General features: G+C 36.1%; 2 protein-coding genes across 5 annotated transcripts; both read left to right on the top strand.

Moving 5' to 3' along the window:
• Window positions 1–3,221: 3,221 nt before the first annotated feature.
• fam110c (family with sequence similarity 110 member C) lies at window positions 3,222–6,815 on the top strand. Its single transcript, XM_089124537.1, has one exon. The coding sequence runs from the start codon at window positions 3,391–3,393 to the stop codon at window positions 4,345–4,347; it is 957 nt and encodes a 318-aa protein (XP_088980663.1). The 5' UTR covers window positions 3,222–3,390; the 3' UTR covers window positions 4,348–6,815.
• Window positions 6,816–7,624: 809 nt separating this feature from the next.
• fbxo25 (F-box protein 25) lies at window positions 7,625–16,750 on the top strand. Of its 4 annotated transcripts, none has more exons than XM_089124336.1 (11): window positions 7,625–7,721; window positions 8,054–8,204; window positions 8,997–9,100; window positions 9,992–10,041; window positions 10,200–10,292; window positions 11,579–11,672; window positions 11,817–12,001; window positions 12,697–12,879; window positions 14,222–14,365; window positions 15,347–15,373; window positions 16,149–16,750. In XM_089124336.1, the coding sequence occupies exons 2-11, from the start codon at window positions 8,077–8,079 to the stop codon at window positions 16,236–16,238; spliced, it is 1,098 nt and encodes a 365-aa protein (XP_088980462.1). In that variant the 5' UTR covers window positions 7,625–7,721; window positions 8,054–8,076; the 3' UTR covers window positions 16,239–16,750. The 4 variants fall into 4 exon arrangements, with proteins under 4 accessions (XP_088980462.1, XP_088980465.1, XP_088980464.1 ...); XM_089124338.1 differs by lacking the exon at window positions 7,625–7,721 and adding an exon at window positions 7,773–7,791; XM_089124337.1 differs by lacking the exon at window positions 7,625–7,721 and adding an exon at window positions 7,884–7,980.
• The last annotated feature ends 2,966 nt before the right edge of the window (window positions 16,751–19,716 follow it).

Raw genomic sequence — 19,716 nt, 5'->3', positions numbered from 1 at the left:
TGTTAAATGTGTTGTATGACAAATTTGATAAATAACTGGTATTTTTTATAAGCCTACACTACCGGTCTATATATATAGAAGAAATAAAATTGCATTACAGTCAAATCAAGTCACAATACAGATTGTTTCAAAGCAGTTTTACAAAGATAACAGGAAAATAATACAAAAAAGCTTTTCTTTCAGAAGAAAACATCACAGTCCACGTTTTAAAAAAGTAAATTTAGTTCATTTATATATAGCCACTCTGGAGTAAACCATGATGTCATCGTCCAGCTAAGTTCAGTTCTCATTTAATGGTGTCAATACAGGCAGATATTATTGTTGAATGTTAAATGAAATGTTACATTAATGTCCCCAACTAAGCAAGCCAAGCCAACGGCAACAAAGGTGAACAAAGGCGACAGTGGCAAGGAACCAAAACTCCCTCAAGTGGCAGAATGGAGAAAAAAAAAAAAAACTATACGGCCAATAAACACAAGATTATGATTCAGGCAGCATTATAGGTTAGAAGATTGGTTTGGTAAAGCTCAACAATCAGAATATTATCCAGTTCCATACATGGAAAACACTTATTTACATAAAATTGTAATCAAATTTCACAATATGGCGGTGAGCATAAAAAACATTAAAACCCCCCAAAACTGAACAGGTGAGTGGGATTCCAATGCATTGTAAAAAGATAACAATTTGGAGATTCCCATAAATGGCAGTTTTTGTAGATGTCAGATTTTTACAGGTATATCAGCTTTCCTTCTTTGGCTTTGATGCATAACCCTTTCAAAGAGATTGACCGGTGAGAGATATAATGAAAACCATATTCCAGGGTCAGTGACTCAAGCAGTGCCAAACTTTAAGGGAGGTGATGAATGAACTTACTGAGAAATCCAGCAAAGCTTCTCTGTAAAAAAACAACAAAATTGATATCCATTGACATAGTCATTCTGTTTTGACTGAACAGAATGATTATGCAGCACAACTACTTTCCCCCCAAACTTTTAGTGTTAGCACACAAGCCACAGATATTAATCTCGCCTATCTTGATCTCTGCAGTATACATGCTGTATTCACAAATTCAGATTCAGCTGGTTTGCAGCTGCTCCGCACATACATCTTCTTACGGTTTACTTTTCGATAATGAACTTTTATTAATTATGTCTTCACATTACCATCCTCAGCCTTGCATACGGACACAATATGCTGTCTTCAGGAAATGCCTGTCAGATTTGAGTAAATTAAAAAAAAAACGATTCCCAATTTGAACTTTTCTTGTCTGCTCTGCACTTCATCCACTTAAATTATAAGTGAACAAAAAAAAAAAACAAATACAATAACAAATAAAGATGATAATTTGGTCACGTGCACATCATTGATGCGCTATTCAAGACATAAATTGTAAGGTTGTCGAGAGACATAATCATAACTCACTCCAGACCTAAATGATTAACATTGGAGGTCAAGCAACCACATTGCTGTTTCCTATCAGAAATCATGTCTGGAATCATTCATATTTTTTTCAGAATAACCTTGAACAATCCTTAGGTGTGGAAGTGGAACAGACATTTTGCTTTGTGAGATGTGTAAACAAAGTTAGAAGATTGTGGTTTTGGTTGTAATTTGTCCTGTTGCGTTTTTACATAAAATTCCCATTGGGAATGATGAAGAGGGCTCTGTATTTTTGGAGTAGCTTTCATTGCGGGCTTTAGGATTTGCATTCCACTATCAATGTGTCGAATGAGTATGTATGCAATTATTGTTGGTTGTATGTGATGCAGCATGCATGAATATTTACAATTGTCCATGTTTCAGACCAGACTGACATGATAATGAGTCTCACTCTATATCTCATCTGGATCCATAGTTTTGGAAGCTCTGAGGTCAGAGAAGCCATATATTGGTTTTAGTGTACTGCTATTACCTTGGGTACTTTCCAGTTTACTGCACAGCAGGCCCCTTGAAACACATAAATTACATCTGCACAAATTCCTGGTTCTGACTTGGTTGAGTTAAGAAATGAATTCTGGTCTTCACTTAATTTGCTTTCTAAAGTCAGCATTTTGCACATTGAGCAATGCACAACACTCCACAGGAATCCAGCTGAGGAAAACGCTTGCCAGGGTGTTGATATGAGGTTGTAAGATGTGTTGCTATGCGGTTGCTAGGATGGTTGCTTACTGGCCATAAGTTGTTTTAGTTGTTTTATTGTTTGCAGGTGAAAATCCTTAGACTGACGCTTAGGAAAGTCAGAGCAACTAGAAATGATTTTATTGATTCAGAATCATGCGATTGCGATATCTCGTGCGTGCGCGTGCACACACATACACATACACATACAGTACACACAGTAGAGTACATACCGGTAGTCTCCACTAGTCTGCTGCCATCTATTGGTTTCATGGAGATCCTGCATTCATCTAGATCTCCCAATGTCTTTCTGCCATTTATCTAATTGTGTAGAATGTTTTTAATTAGAGTAGGAGTGTAAGCCAGTTACATTTTATGTGTAGCCTAAGTGCATGTGTTGCTTCTTTTCATTATACTGACACATGATATATAGCCTAACACTTTTCAATCCCACACACGATACACCAAATAAAAGTTTAGCAAGCAAGACATGTCAAAAATCGTTTCCATTGTTTGACTTTGACTCCACAACCCCGCACAAAGTAAGGAGGAAATATGATTCAATCAGGCTACACAATGCATTTAACAGATGTTGAGGAAAAAACAAGAATCAAGTCAAGTGGGCTATAATATCCTTTAAAAAGATTTGCTGTCACAAAAGATCGATGAACTTTATTTTTCCCCTCCATGGGAAATATTCCCTGTACACTGTAAAAATGATTTGATTAATAAGTTATGACAAAATGTTTTTACATTAAAATAAACTCGAACTTTTTATCGGACTTTAAAAAAAAGTAATGTAGCCTATTTCAAGTTGAAATGACTTGTTTTGAAATTAAAGTTGATAGCCTACTTTAAAATTACTTTTAAAATTATAGCTGTCTAAATTTAAGGCAGCTACTTTTTTTTTTACAGTAGGCTAGTTCCCGCGGCACGCCTCACCTAATTAACTGTTTAATTTATTATTACAATAAAGAGAATTGGAAAAAAACATAATTGCAAGCCCTTATTTGGGGCCGTTAAGTTACATTTAACGTGTCCTGACAGTATTCCTCACATTTACTTTTTTCGTGTCGAGCTCGCGCTGTCTTGACCTGTTATAGTGGGTGGAGTAGCCTAGGTGAGTATGAACAGGTAGGCTAAAGGTGTGCGTCAGTACTGTGCGTTTTCGTCAACTTATACTATATCGGACCCCTCAACACATTTTGCAACAGTTGCGACACAATTGTTGCGGATTTATCACAATACTATCCTAATCTAAACAGGATAATGCTGAAAAAAACGCATGGCACGGCCGACGTGGACGCGTCGCGCATTCTTGTGAAGGGGCCCGAGTTTTTGAGAAGACAGATGGAGCGAGAAAGCGAGGCGAATAAAGGACGAGTCAGTGCGGTGGAGAGGCTGGCAGCCACTAAACCTCAATATGTAAAAAGCCAACAAGTGGTCAGCATCGGGTCTGCCTCCGTAAGCAGCCAAGGGTCTTCAAACGGGCACGGTTCCCCCGCAAATGTTGGTGTTAAGGACACACCGTCGCCTGAAGAAGACAACAATGTGGTAAGACGCAGCAGCTCGAAGAAACGACCGGACTCGATTTTATTATACAGACAGAAGTGTGAACTCATGAGAGGCTTGCCTGGAGGGAGGAGATTTAATAAAAGGTCATTATTCTCTCTTAAAGACAAGACAAACGCAGTTTCTGAGGCGCGTGAATCTGACGTTGAAGTAACCGACAGAAAAGAGAGTAGGCTTTGCGCCACACGTGAGGACTGCGTGAAAGAGTCCACTCGGGTAACTGCACCCATCTCAAACGGGCAGCCAGGACCTCCTCCTCACAGGAGAGTCACTAGAACCCAAGAGCAGGAGGGCAAGAGCCGGAGAGGGGTGGCGCGCTCCAGCTCTGACATCAGCTCACGCTATTCGAAGAACTTCGCGGACTTCGACGTATTCTTCAAATTCTGCGGGCTCGAGGGTGACGTGATTGATTCCATGGGCAAAGAGAACTTCTCCGCGCGCTCGGACGACCTCAGCTCCAGAATGCGGAGCATCAGCGTCTCGACGTCAGATGACGCATTATCGAGGAGCAGCGACGGCCTGCATGAGGAGGAATTGCAGGAGACTGTCCGTCAAGGGGTGTCAGTTGTCGAGCGCAACGCTCGGATCATCAAGTGGCTTTACAGCTGCAGAAATGCAGCGGAGTCGGGAAAGGTTCTTCGAGATTTGGATTAATGGGTCATTGGCTTAAAACATTTTTTTTTTTTTTGCTAAACGCATAATGTTACTGCTACATATGTGACATCCCTTAACTGTTACCATTAGAATTATGAATTATAAAAAAAATAGTTTTTGAACATTTCAGCCAACCAGAAACTAGCAAAGGCACGTTCTGAAATAAAGGTTCCAAAAGGATTTTTGCAGAGATGCCATAGAAAAAAAAAACATTTTGGGTTCCCTAAAGAACCTTTCAGTGATCATTTTTTAGTACACTCTAAAAAATGCTGGGTTGTTTTAACCCAATTTAGGGTAAAATATGGACAAACCCTTGGGTTACGGGTAGCCATTGGGTTACATTTTTAAATTACATCTTTAACCCAATGGCTGGGTTGGTCCATATTTTACCCAGGCTATGCAGAACATTTTTTAAATAATATTAAGAACATTTTTTTTTTTTTTTTGCAATTGAAAGGTTGTTAAAAGTTTTTTTGTGGAACCATCAATGCCTGTACGGTACCTTTATTTTTATATTGCCTGGCTGATTTGGCTGAGATGTTCATTCCATTCATGTTCAACTAATTGGCTTATTCACCAATTCTAAAATGTGAATTCTTAAAGGGTTTTATGATGTTTTTTCCCCCTCATTTGTAATGGGTAAAATATGGTTTGATAAACATTTTTGTTTTACATAAATTACACACACCTACAATTGGCTTTATGCACAGCTGCACTGAAGTAGTGCAGCTCTGCATAAAGCCAATTGGAAGCCACTGCTCTTTGAAAACATAAGTTGCTAACACATTGCTATATAAGGACTAGAACGGTGTTGTAAAGCATTTACACAACTTTGTAGTTGTAGTCATTAGTTAGCAGCTTGTTAGCTGTGTAATTTCAATTGACATGAACATTTCTTAAATGCTAAACCTTTTGTACTGTAAATACCAGTACTTGATCCTGGTTAATTATACTGACGTCACTTGATTTTATAATATATTACAAGTTGTGTTTTTAAATTCCATTGCAGTTTATTTTCGTTAAATTCTGTGAAAACTGCCTTTGCACATAGTTTACAAATTGTTGTGTAAGTCAAACGGGCCATGATACAAGCCTGTCAGGAATGCAGAAGGGAGCGCCTGGTGAGATATGGAAAGATATGGCTTCAAACAAGCAGTTTTGTCCACTGTTGCGAAACAGCGGAAGGATGGACAAAAAGCAAGTACATTCACATCCAATGTGGGTGTGTGTAATTAGTGACGCACTGTCACTCAAGTTCAAAGATTAGGTGTCTGTTTATCCTGCCTTGACTGTCTACTCATGTCTTCCCTGACTCACAATGCCTTGTAAATAGTGTAAAGAGTTTTGTGTTTGAAGTAACTTGATAAGGTGTGTGTGCACTGTTGAGTCAAACAACCTTACACAATTATGTAAAAATGCTGTGTAAATATGAATACCAGTCAGTAAAATCTTACTTTTCCAGCAGTGCAGTTTACTTTTGGATAAGTTATAGTTTAGATAATGCAGGTCTATAGTAATTCAATAATCATAAATGCATATTTATAATGATAAAAAAAAACTTTAAAACGCATTTTATGTTAACTAACTGAACCTTCTTTTCATCATTTTGCACATGACTGAACGTTTGAAAAATGCAGTGTTTTCGCATGCACACACAAACGTAGCCCTCTGGCCTCCTAAAGCAGACCATGGGCAGGTTAAATCTTGCAGAGGGAGTGTTTGTGGCCTTTACACTTTAAATGATTTTGGAGAAGCTGTAATTTTTGACCATGCAACTGTTTAAGCTCACTCATTCAACTGTAATCCAAACTGACAAGTTTGTCTGAAACCGTATCAAAAACAAAGATATGACTGTCCTATGAGTTTTTGGAATTTGTCTCTGTTGAGATAATTATGAATTACGAAATACTCTTCAAAGAGTGTTGCAATTTAGCCGTTCTTTCTGTTCAAATGATTCATGAGTCAGCCTTACAGTTAAAAATGATACCATTCTTCATTGGTAATACACCTACACACAAATAAGTTACTTTTATGCAGCATGGATGAACTGTAACTTTTCTAATGGCAAGATTTCTCAGCTCAGTTTGGACTTTCATCTAGGTTAGGTTTTTACCTGGCACAAATATGAGTCACATGTCACAAGGCTATCAGAAAGGGCTTTATTACCATAACCTCTATTACCATAAATGGTCGTTGTCCGCAGCAGTCATTTTCTATGCTGCAAAATCTTGTTGGGACATTGTTTTGAATTCTGTCCGCCACATAAACATAAAGACATATCCAATACTGTAATTGGTTGGTAATAGAGCAAAAACGGGAACACCAAGAAAGCACATTGACAAGTGTACAGTATAATGAAGGCAGGTTCTATTTGCTATGTGTTCTTAGGACAAGTTTATTTCTATGTGTCAGGTGTTGAAAACCTGGATCAAAACCTTTCATCAAAATTACATGAATTTTGAACAAAAGCCTACCTGTTTTTGATCCCCTTCAAATTTTGACTATAGCCATACTGTGATTTTTGGGTCAGCCTTCAAGGTAAATGAAACTCAAACAAATAGCCCAGCAAACACAGACCGTTCCCCTAATGATGATAAGGTTATTTTTTTGGGAACCGAACAAGTATGTTATAGGAACGTTCCATGTAGGTTATTTTTAGGTTCCATTTTTATAACGTAAGGAGAATGTTCCGGGAACGTTCCCTTAACCTTAAAGGAAAGTTCTAAGAACGTTCTGGGAACCAAAAACTAACATTCCCAGAACCTAAGGCTACATAAGTAAATAAATGGAATATAAATTCAATATATAGCCTAAAAATGCAGTAGGCTATAAGTATTAAAATACAATAAATATAAAATTTTTCAAATAAAATGGAATAAAACACCTTACAAATTAGACTTGATGAACATTTTTACTATTTCCAGCTGCTGTCCCTTTTAATAATTTGATTTTTAACTTGATTTTGACGCATAAACCTAGCCTATATTATTATAGGCTGCTTATATCCAAAACCAAGCAGTGGAAATGTTTATTTTGTGATGTTATATTATCCAACATGATTGGTCAGTCTTTTCCATCGCTCATTCTATCCATTTCCCTTCCCCCATTACAAAATCAAAACATGACAACATGTGCAACGTCTGTGTCACGTGCAAGAAGCTGCAGAGACACAGCGCTCGGGATAAATCGGCGAGTGATCGACAGCGTCACGAACCAATCATCTTGGGAATTCCGGGTAGCAACACAATAAATACAAATACGATGGCCAATCACAATCGACGGGAGGCGTGTCTTACACTCCGCTTTTCTGACTGTTTACTTCCGTCAATATTCTAAGAAAAGCAGAAAATTATCCCCATAACAAAGGAATCACTGTAAGTAAAGTTAAATATACGTTCGTTATCGATGCAAATACATGACTTTGCGCGTAGAACAACAATAGAGGTAGAGATTTAAGCTGTCTTTAGTGTTTTGTCGACGTTTAGAAAGATAAGGTTCTTGGCAGGCTTTGTATTTGAGAAAATTTGTTGACAGTAACGTAGGCTAGTTGGTACAGAAACCAGAGTTTAAATGCAATTAAAAAAAAATAATGTTTGTTTTTTCAAAGATAATGTTTTACATCAAGATTGTGAAGTAAGTCTTTTAAGCTTTGAATGACTGTTATTGTGTGTTGTCAGATCAGTTCACAAGAGTCTCTTGTATTCAGGTTTTTGGAGCAGGTGGAAGAAGATGCCTTTCTTGGGCCAAGACTGGAGATCACCAGGCTGGAGCTGGATCAAAACTGAGGATGGCTGGAAACGCTTTGAATATTTCAGCCAAAACTTGGGAGATAACATCAATGAACTTGGCTTGGAAGAGTAAGAAATGCTATGAAATATATCTATAGGCTATAATGTGGAGTGATTGTTGGATCTTGATGTAGGGGTGATAGTTTTGGGGTTCAAACCTGCAAACTTTCACCTTAAAGCACCCCAGAGCTTTAACCACAAGGCTACACCACCCAACGAAAGCATTGAGGAACAAACTAAAAAGGAAGTGTGTATGTGTCATGTGTGGGAAGTCAGGTATCCGTGTTTAGAAATGTGTTATTATTGTTACCGCCTGTGGTTATTGTCTGGAGTAGTGTAGAACAGACTGGTTTTGTGTGTATTCAGACACAAAATACTGACACGATCCTTGGTCTGACCGTGCTGTCATGGAAACCGACCTGAGGTTGGTCAGCCTGAGGAACGTGGTTGTCTGGTTTCTGATATGTGGGGACCCAAGTAGTTGTTTGGATAGCTTTAGTGTGAATCTGCATCCTTTGTCTGTGGGTTAAATTTCACTAACTAGACGATAGACGAACACTCACTTGTGTAAGCTAAAATATGTCTTCAGATCTTTAGGACTCGCCTCATTCACCAATACTTGGATTAATAATTAAAAAGAACTTACATTGACATGCTTGTTTGCACTATTTAGATGCAGCTAGTACTCCTTGCAAAGTCTAATGGTCTAAATGCATGCTTGCCATCTGTTGATCACATGATATATAACTTTTTGTAGGTCGCTCTGAATAGGAGCCTCTGCAAGATGCCTTTAATGTAAACGTAATGCTTAAAGCTTATTTTGGGATTGTCGTGATTAACTTTGCCTTATTAACTCACCAGATTGGACAACGACATCAAGGAGAACGTCTACATGGGAGATGTCTGTGAAGTAGTTGCCAAGAAGCGAAAAAAGGACTTTTTCAACAACAACACTAAGTCACAGTGTAAATATTACATCATATTTAATTGCATCACACTTAATTACAACAGTTATCTCAAATTTCAAAGTGAGTTTCTTTGGAGAATACGCAATTATGCAGTTTAGCAGTCGCTATAGAAAAATGTATCATTTTGTCACCAAGTTGTTCCAAACTGTGTACGGTAGCTAATGACTTCCATAGTAGGAAAAAATACTATGGAAGTCAATGGCTACCGTCAACTGTCTGGTTACCAACATTCTTCATACATTCGTACATGTTTGGAGCAACATGAGTGAGTGAGTGATGATTTTCCAGGGCTGTGTAATAATAGCTGAATAGTACATATTTTTACATAATACTTAATTACTTCATACTTAATTATCACAACAATGATCTCAAATTTTGATGGTGAGCTTTAGTTTTTCGGGTCATTATACAAAATACATGACCACAGAATGCTATATTGGACCAATCAGAATCAAGTTTTCCAGAGATCTGTGTAATTACAAATTTAAAAGTAGTATTTTTTTCCACATCCCACCCACTTACAGATAAATATAAATAAAAACCTAAGCAATTAAAGGGATAGTTCACCCACAAATTTAAATTTTGTCATCATTGACTCACCCTTATGTTGTTCCAAACCTGTATGCATTTCTTCTGCTGAACACAAAAGAAGATATTTTGAAGAATGTTGGTACAGTTTTGATTTCCATTGTATTATTTGTCAGTACAGTGGAAGTCAATGGGAATCAAAACTGTACCAACACTCTTCAAAATATCTTGTTTTGTGTTCAACAGAAGAAAGTCAATTTTGTAAATTAAATGATTATGTAGTTTTTATTTTTGGGTGGACTATCCATTTAAGGATGTTACATATGGGTTACTGTAAATATATTTTATCCTTTTTCTTAGTTTTGTTCCAGGAGAGGTGGATCTACGTTCAGAAGGAGAGTACGAGAGAGGTGAGAGGAATTATGTCAAAGCATCAATGCATACAAGACTCAAAAAGTAGCAAATAAACAACAAAAGTCACACAAATACATCAATGTTTATATTTTACAGTTCTGCCATTAGTCTTTTCCAATCGCTTTCATTGCGCACTGTGTGTTTGTTGTTCCAGAGACATGGGTACTGTACGCTTGGTGAGGCCTTCAATCGTCTGGACTTTTCCAGTGCCATTCAGGATGTGCGGCGATTCAACTATGTAGTCAAAGTAAGATGTTCTGATCTCTGCTGAACAATTGCTGAATACAATTGAATACCTATCTCTATTGATATCACAGGCCTTTATCTCACTTCTGTGTTCGAAAAGCAGAAAAACCTTTCGCTGAAGCCTGTATAAATGGCTCATTGGGATTTTTTTATGGAAAATTCAGCACAGATACTTTTTCTAAAGACACCATCCTCAGTTTTCAATCATTAATTGAGTATTGTGAAACAAAGAAAAATGGTGTTGATTCCGACGCATATTCAGTGATTTAAAGGAGTAGTTCACTTTAAAAAAAAACTTTTGCTGATAATTTACTCAGCCCCATGTCATTCAAGATGTCCATGTCTTTCTTTCTTCAGTCGAAAAGAAATGAAGGTTTTTGATGAAAAGGATTTTTCTCCATATAATGCACTTTACTGGTAACCAAACGGTTCAAGGTCCAAATGAGAGTTTCAGTGCAAACTGCAAACTGTTCAAAGGGCTTTAAACGATTCCAGACGATGAATAAGGATCTTATCAAGCGAAAAGATCGCTCATAAAAAAAAAATAAAAAAGTTTAAATTTTATAAGCTCAAATGGTCACCTTGCTCTGTTCTGTGATGCGTGTCATCAAAATGAACGAATCTTTTCCCGTGTCAATTCGTTCATTTCGAACCAAATGACACGAAAAAAAAAATTTGTTCATTTTGATAAACGAGTTTGAACAGGAGAGTCACGAACGCGCATCACAAAACAAACCAAGGCGACCATTTGAGCTTATAAAACACTTTATCACTCTATTTATCACTCTGATCACTTTATTTTATTACGGAACTGCAATAATACAATACAAACAACCAAGTTGTTTAAGTAAAGGAGTATTTCCAGCAGGTTTTCCTATCGTAAACATGTCATACCCTCCGATTTTAAGTGCAATGATTGGATTTGTAGTGCACTGTTGACAAAAACGGGCGGTAATGTAATGCAAAAATAAACAAAATAGCATTAAAAATAAAATCACTCTGATTATTCCTTTGGCAGTAACTCGAGGTGCGTGCTGCTCGTTTATCTCAAGCCTGGCAGTTTCTCGGATACATACTAGGGTGTTATGGAAGTCTAGATAAACAGTTTTAAATATTGACGTTTATTGTTAAGTTCAACTGAATTACCGGTAGCTTAATTTTCTTCTCAAATCTGGCATCTGTCCATTGACAATAATGTAGGAAATTAGTTTACGTTACTAATCGGAACCGGATGTGATAAAGGCCTATTTTCTCCCACTTCACCCACTCTGTTTCTTTCCCTCTTAGCTTTTGCAGTTGATTGCCAAGTCCCAGTTGACGTCTTTGAGCGGAGCTGCTCAGAAAAACTATTTTAATGTCCTGGAGAAGATTGTGAGAAAAGGTGAGCTGGTCTTTCAGCATTATTCACAGACTCCTTTTTCTGTGGATGAACACTTTCAGGCAGAAGCCATACTGGCCTGAAATATGTGCATCTACAAAATGGTATTAAAAATGGGCAATGATTTGTTATTGGTTTGTTTGGCAGTTCTGGATGACCATCAGAACCCTCGACTGATCAAGGCGTTGCTACACGATCTAAGCTCCACCCTCTGCATCCTCATCCGAGAAGTTGGGAAGTCTGTGCTGGTCGGCAACATCAACATTTGGGTCTGCCGTTTAGAAACCATCTTAATCTGGCAACAGCAGCTCAACAATTTGCAAATTCCAAAGGTATCTTTTTCACAGTCTTTATATGGGTTAGGGAAGTGCAAAAATCTTCTATTTGATCAAAAATAAATACATTAAAGGGACATTGTGTAGGAATTGCTGCCATCTAGCGGCTAAAATGTTTTTTGCCTTCAAAACAATTGTGCTCTCCAGCGCCTCGCTTTTTCAAATGCGTGTTGCATCTACGGTAACCATTATGTACCAAAAAGCTATGACAGGATTGGCACTTCGTAGAGCGTTCCTTCGGGTGAACAGGTTTGTTATTTCAAACAAACAGCAACTTTTTTTTTTACGCTGTTCAGGAGTCCCATTCAGTTCGACCGATGTTTGCGTTACGTACATGACCGACTGACCAATGGTGCGAGAAGGCGGGAACTAAAGCAATGCAATAAAGCACATCAACCCGAACACGTTTATCGTTCATGTAAACAGTACATTCAGATTCATCAATTTGAATGAATTAAGTTAAATCAGACAGCAATCTTAAAAATACGTTATTTATAAAAATTTAATTAGAAATATATATATATTATATTTATATAAAGTATATTTTAAATAAATTATATAAAGTATATTTAAAATTGCTAACTTTTAGGACCAAAGTGAACTGTTCAATCTGTTGTATTTCTTGTGGTTGTACTTGACAACAACCTTCTGTTTGTATTTACATACATAACGCTAAAAATGTTTCTTTGCAGCAAGTTTCAAATGGGACGACACTGAGCGACCTCCCTTTGCTCATGCAAAACAACATTTTGTACAAGTTTACTGATGCCTGTGACATCGTCAATCTGGGACAAGCCACACCAACTCTGCACATGCTCAGTGAGGACCGGCAACTGTGGAAAAAACTGTGCCAGTTTCATTTTGCTGAGAAACAGGTGAGGAATAAAAATCATTTTAATAATTTAATCATTAATAGTTATTTTCTTGAGTCACTCATAATTGGATGTTTAGTCAATTGGAGAATAATCATTCATTTTACCATCACAAGTAGTACTATATCAATTGTTTTTTTTCCAAGATGTCAAAGGTGGCCCGAATTGAAGTCTCACCCTGATATGAATGTCTGTTTAGGCACTTATGAATGAGGTTTTGTCTGAGATTCTTTTATATGAATCATTTTGGAGATTCAGAATGGCTGAAAATTGAGTAAGCAGCTTAATTTGAGCACAAGATGGCAGTACAGAGGCATCACCACATTGTGTGCCGCACAAGCCCTGACAAGTGAAGCCAAAGCATTTCGCCCCCTGGTGGATGGCTGCAGTATAGATATTAAACCCCAAGCCAAACAAACAAACAATTCCAAAATGGCTTTAGTCATTTTAGGCAGTTCACATCATTTGACATATGTTCAAGTCTTCCTTTTTTCCTAGTAAGTTTGGATTTAGTCAGTTATTTGATGCTAAAAAATGGGGCTTAGCATCATGATTGACAGCTGTGCTTGCGATTGAGTCTGCGGGAGTGGAGTATGTGCGGTGTCATGAGAAATCGCAATGTCTTGACTAATTATAATTTATAACCTATTTAACTATTGTATGATGTCTATTGCATTAAGTGCACAAACAACATGCTTGAAATATAGAAGGAATGAGATATAGAAGGATAAGGATGTTCTGTAAAAGTAATTTAATATTAATTGTACAAAATAATTGTAATGTGGTATAGTATATAAAACATTTTTAATACAGTATTGTCATTCAATTTTCACACAAACATCATTAATTTGAAACATGTAATTGGGAACTACATTAGAAGCAAAAAAATACCTAAAAAATATAAGCTAAGCTAGCAGGCTAATCGAATCATTTCTCAAATAGTAAGAATGAGAGATGCTTGATTTCACAACCTAGCTTCAGTTATATGCTAGTAAATGAACCATGTAGTTTAAAATACATTAATGGTCATTATAACGCATTTTAAACGATATAGATCATTTTTGCAGGAATTGTAATCAGGTGCTTAAAATACTACCCGATAAAGGAGACCCGATTTCTCACGACACCGGCTCCACCTCAGGATCACTCCTGCGCAGACTCGGCCTCCGAACGACGTGATCGGCAACGACGGTTACTGGGATATTTTGGCTTCAATTTTCTACAGTGAAAGGAAGCAGAGATGCACTCACAGTCTATGCATCACAGGCCTTTAAACCACTGGTGTGCGAGAGAGGTCTGTTTCCCAGCAGAAGTCATAGAGGTCTCTGTGTTTGTGTGTGTTCAGTTCTGCAGGCACTTGATTCTGTCAGAAAAGGGCCATGTGGACTGGAAGCTGATGTTTTTCACTCTTCAGAAATACTACCCTCAGAAAGAACAGTACGGAGACACTTTGCAGTTCTGCAGGCACTGTAGCATCCTCTTCTGGAACGTAAGAAATCCCTTTTAAATGTCAAACGTTCTGGTCTGTGAATAAACAGTAGGACATTCATCCGGATGATATTTAGATATAAGTGCTCTTCTCAAATGTTTCCCTTGTTGAAGTCCACTGTTGTGATCTTCTAGAACTTTGGGATCAGAAACCCATTATAGACACACATATTAATAGATTAGCATCAGTTTGTTTAATTTAATAATTTAAAACATAAATAAATGTAATTAATTCAGTGTTAGAAATTTTCAGCTCAAGAAGCATTTCTTATTATTGGTTGAACACAGTTTTTCTGCTTATTATTTTCCTGGAAAATTCAGTTTTTAGTAAAAATTTTTTCAGCATTTTTTGATGAGCTTTGTTTATTTGAAATATAAATCTTTTGTAAGATTTAGGGCTGGGTAACGATTAATCGCAATTAATCGAATCCAAAATAAAAGTTTGTGTTTACATAATATATAATTGTACATAATGTAAATTAACACACATGTATGTATATATTTTAGAAAAATGTGTTACTAATATATAATATTTAATATAAATCATGTAAAAATATATTTCAAGTATATACATGCATATATAAAATAATTATACACACTACACACATTTTATTTTGGATACGATTAATCGCGATTAATCGTTGCCCAGCCCGATGTCTTTACTGTCACTTTTGATCAATTTAACGCATTCTTGCTGAATAACAGTATAAATATCTTTAAAAAAAGAAATAAAATCGTACCAAACTTCCAAAATCCCGAAACTTTTCAGCGGTTGTACAATTATGGATAGTTTATTATGAATAGTTCACCTAAAAATGACAACACACTAATAAATGATGATAGATGTTGAAGTGTTATTTCAAACATACATATTTCACTTCAGAAAGTTTACTTTCACCAGTTCTACGTTAGATCTTCTTCTTGTACCCTTTGACCTTTTGATTATTTTCCTGTTCTCCTCCTGGTCCCTTATCTCCCAAAGGACAGACAGCTGGCTTTGATCTTTAAGGTACATGCTAGATCTGATATTAATGTGGCAGCTTTTTGAAATCATTGTCTGTTAATAAAATTTGTTTTGTTTCATCAGTCCTTTTTTCTTTTTCTCTTCACCTGTCATCTTTTTCTGTTTCTGCCCGACATTCTTTCTTACACTTTGATCCATTCAAATCAACTGGACTTGATCTGCCTTGTTTGTATTAATACTTGATTAGATGTATTTATCTTTTTTTGTAGAATGTCTTTTTTTCCCCATTTGCTTTCTTGTGTGTTCCACATTAACGTTATACATTGAAGCTTTGTGTCCACCGAAGCGTTTTTTTAATTCCCCAAGGCTTTTTTTTTTATTTTTGGAGCACTGCACCTTTCATTTTTATTACTGATATTTTGCGCCAATTTCCTAGTAAGTGGCCATTTTGTTCTCCTGATAACATGGGATGGAAACAGTGCTTTATTGCCAAATGTTTTATATAAAATTCCTATTTTGTTCATAAGTTAAAGGAGTAGTTCACTTTAAAAAAAAAAAACTTTATATGGAGAAAATCCTGGAATGTTTTCATCAAAAACTTTAATTTCTTTTCGACTGAAGAAAGAAAGACATGGACATCTTGGATGACGTGGGGGGTGAATAAATTATCAGCAAAAGTTTTTTTTTAAGTGAACTACTCCTTTAAATGTTTGGAAACATAGCTAACTGGCTGCAACTTCTGCATGGACAAAAAAAGCACTGACGTTTTCCTCAAAAAATGTTGAAATCTGATTTTGCCCACCCTCTCTTTCCATTGCAGGACTCGGGACATCCTTGCACGGCCAACGATCCCGACAGCTGCCTCACCCCCGTCTCTCCCCAGCACTTCATAGACCTCTTCAAGTTCTGAAATTCAGACTGTTATCGGACCTCTCGCCTTCCCATCTCCTCTGGAACACCTGCAAACAAACACCTCTAACCAAGACTCTGAACCTTTTTCCACTCTGTGCTCCAACCGTGTCAACCATGTTTCTTCTTCTCCTTTGCGTTTCCCAGACGGTTGTTTTCTGATTAAAATGTGTGAAAGTTCAATCGTCTGACAATGTAACAAATGACTGAATTTTCTCTTGCCTCGCTCAAATATTAAGGGCTTATCATGGAAAGATGTCATAATATTAGTGTTCATTTCTTTTTCTTGTTCCCCTTTGTGTTAATCTGTTCTTCGAGCACACGATATGGGAAGGATTGTGTGTAAAAGCAAAAAAGCGAAACAAACCTGCTTTTGGGAAAGACGAACTGAAGGGAAAAGCGTGGGAGATCCTGAGCGGAGGTTATCTTGTCTTTTCGTGGATGTGTTTTCATTTCTGTACCGATGGAATGCACGTCAGAAATAGTCCTAGGTGAATGTTTACGTGAGATCTTGTGTTGTCTTGTCGTGCTGTGCGTATGTATTTGATGCGTCAACACTAAAGTCTACATTTGCATTTGCTGCACAAAACAACTTTTTAACGATACACTTTTGTCAAGTCTGTCGTGAGGGCAGATGAAAAATCTAATGTAAGCTTTGCTATTTATGAACAAATGTATTTTATATCCTTTCTCTGAACTTTGTAATATTCCTTTACTATTACTGTAATATAAATGTTATTGAAATGGCTGCTGAACTGTAGGATGTATTTGGTACTATCAAGCATTTGCCAGAAATATTATCTAAAATTAAAACTTTTGAAAAAAAAAAGCATTTTTCCATCTGAAAGTCTCCTCAGCTCCTATCAAAAACTGTAACATAATTCAATCAGCTATTTTAGTTTACAAATTAGCACAGAAAATTAAAATACATTGTTCCTCAACAAACTGTCACCGTCCCACAGGTGGGACGTTTGCCACTATATTTTTAAAACAATAATATCTTAGTAAATACCTTAAATAATATTGACAAACTATATATCATTTGAAAGCTTACAATCTCTAGTTTCCATATTTGGTGACTGATTTTCAAAATATATTACAGAGGAGTCATAATTTATCAATATAAAACAAGAATATTTTCATACTCATAAGGCGTGTTCAGACCTTTATTTTAAAATAGCAGTAAACATGAAAAATCATGAAAAAATGGTAGATACCTCAGTTTGTTTTCATGCCAAAAGTTCAAAAGATAGAATCCATTCAATTATTTTGGAAAAAAAAGGTCTGAAAAGTTTGAAATATCAAGAAAAAAATAATAAATTCACCATTTGTGACGTGGCAGCTAGCTATGACTTACATGCGTGTTCTTTGTATGTGTTTCTTAGAGGTTCAATTCATATCAAAATCTGCCAAACTTCCTATACTACTTCTGAATAGGATCTCTACTTCAGAAATTGTATGAAAATTGTGAAAATAATGGTTCATATCACTCAAAACACGAATGGAAATGCAGGCGCCCTTATATGGGCAGTAATGGAGTCTGATTGTGCCCTAGTGAAAAAGTTTGGTACTGCGCTCAAACAAAATCTTACTGAAAGCTCATTTTTTGAGATATCAACCTAAAATTTGAAACACAACTTGTTCAGATTTTTGGCTTTGATTTTTCTGCCGTTTTAGAGTAGCCCAGGTTTTGAAAATATATATTTTATGTAAAATATGAATAATTAATATTTTTGCATTGTACATTTCCATAAACTCAAACCTCTATAACTTTTTTTCTGTTTCACTTTCTTAATTTATTTCACTTCTACAAAAATCTGCCAAATGTCTTCTTTAAAACAAGACCAATCATATGTCTATATTCCAAAGCATTCTTGAATTACAACCATTTAAGTTCGAAATGTGCATTTTCATGTCTATTCAAAAAAGGGGGGGTGACAGTTAACAGGTTAAAAAGAATGAACCTCATTGGTTCTTCCTGAAGCTCAAACGTGCTGCGTAACACGAGAATGAACCTCATTGGTAACACACGACATGAGAATGAACCTCAAATTTAACAACTGTTTTTCTACAAAAGGTGCAAATGGTTGAGATTATGAAGATGGTTCAAACAGACAAAAAAAAAAAAAAAAAGAATACAGCATGAATGTGATCATGAAAATAAAAGAATATGCTATCAACTTTTTTTTTAAGTTTGGGGTCAGTAAGATATTTTATTCGAAAGAAATGAATAATTTTATTTAGAAAAGCTATTGATAAAAAGTGACATTAATACATTTAACTTATTATGACAGAAAAGATTTCTATTTCAGATAATTACTGTTTTTAAACTTACTATTTAACAAAGAATCCTGAAAAATGCATTTTCCATAAAAATATTAAAGGGATAGATATTTCGGAAGTTTTACCTTTCACTAAACATTTAGATATACGGGAAATCGCAATGGAAGACGATTTCGATATGTCTAAATCTCCGTGTAAACAATGCGTGACTTAGACGCGCGAGAGATCACTTCCGGCGTAACGTCTGGAGACGTTTCAGTGTTCGGTTCAGTTGGACATCTGATTCAGATTAGTTCAACGGCTGTTAACAAGAGGTAATAATTATATAAATACTGTTCGTTTTCTCACACAAACCTCTCATTTCGTGTCTTAGGCCGTGTGTACTTACATTCACGAGCCATTAAATCATGTTTAATTTGGACTTCTCTGTGCATGCTCTTTGAAGTGGACCCCCTAAAACTGCATTGACTGACAGACAACAACAGTTTGACCAAGAAATGTCAAAATTGAAAATGCTGTGGAAACAAAGACATCTAACGTTACATCTTGGAGGCCCTTGAGGTAAGCTAAAACATATAAAAAATTAATTTCAAAGTGAACTATCCCTTTAAGCAACTGTTTTCAACATTGATAATAAAAATCAAACATTAAATCAGTAGAACGATTTCTGAAGGATCATGTGACACTGGAGACGAGTAATCCCAGGAATAAATAAATCACATTTAAAAATATTAAATTACAAAAAAAGGTTATTTTAAATTACAATCATACTTCACAATGTATTTTGAGCAAATAAAAGCAGGTTTGGTGAACATAACAGACTTTTCAAAAACATTGAAAAAAATCTTGCCAACTCCATTGAATATTAGTGAACACTGGAGGAAAAAAACTAAACAAAACAAGACCCAAGTATAAAGTGTAACACTTTATTTAGATCCACAAGCTATGTGAACCATTGGAACTACAAAATATTGATATTGTCATTTAAATCATAATAATACAGAAAAAGAAAATCATTCAGTAGTATCAAGATAAAATCAAAATAACTTTGCAAAGGCCCCAAATAGAAAGAGAAAAAAACGAACTATAAGTCATCACATTTGTGGACTAATTATATAAAGCTAACATGAACACCAGAGCAGCAAACTCACTTACTCTCAAAATCGGATTATAAATAAATCTCCTAAAATCAGCAA

Source organism: Pimephales promelas, chromosome 20 (genome assembly GCF_988280905.1).
Source record: "Pimephales promelas chromosome 20, fPimPro1.hap1.1, whole genome shotgun sequence".
Lineage (NCBI taxonomy): Eukaryota > Metazoa > Chordata > Actinopteri > Cypriniformes > Leuciscidae > Pimephales > Pimephales promelas.
Note: the sequence above shows the minus strand (reverse complement) of the source record. Positions and strands in the feature narration are given on the sequence as shown.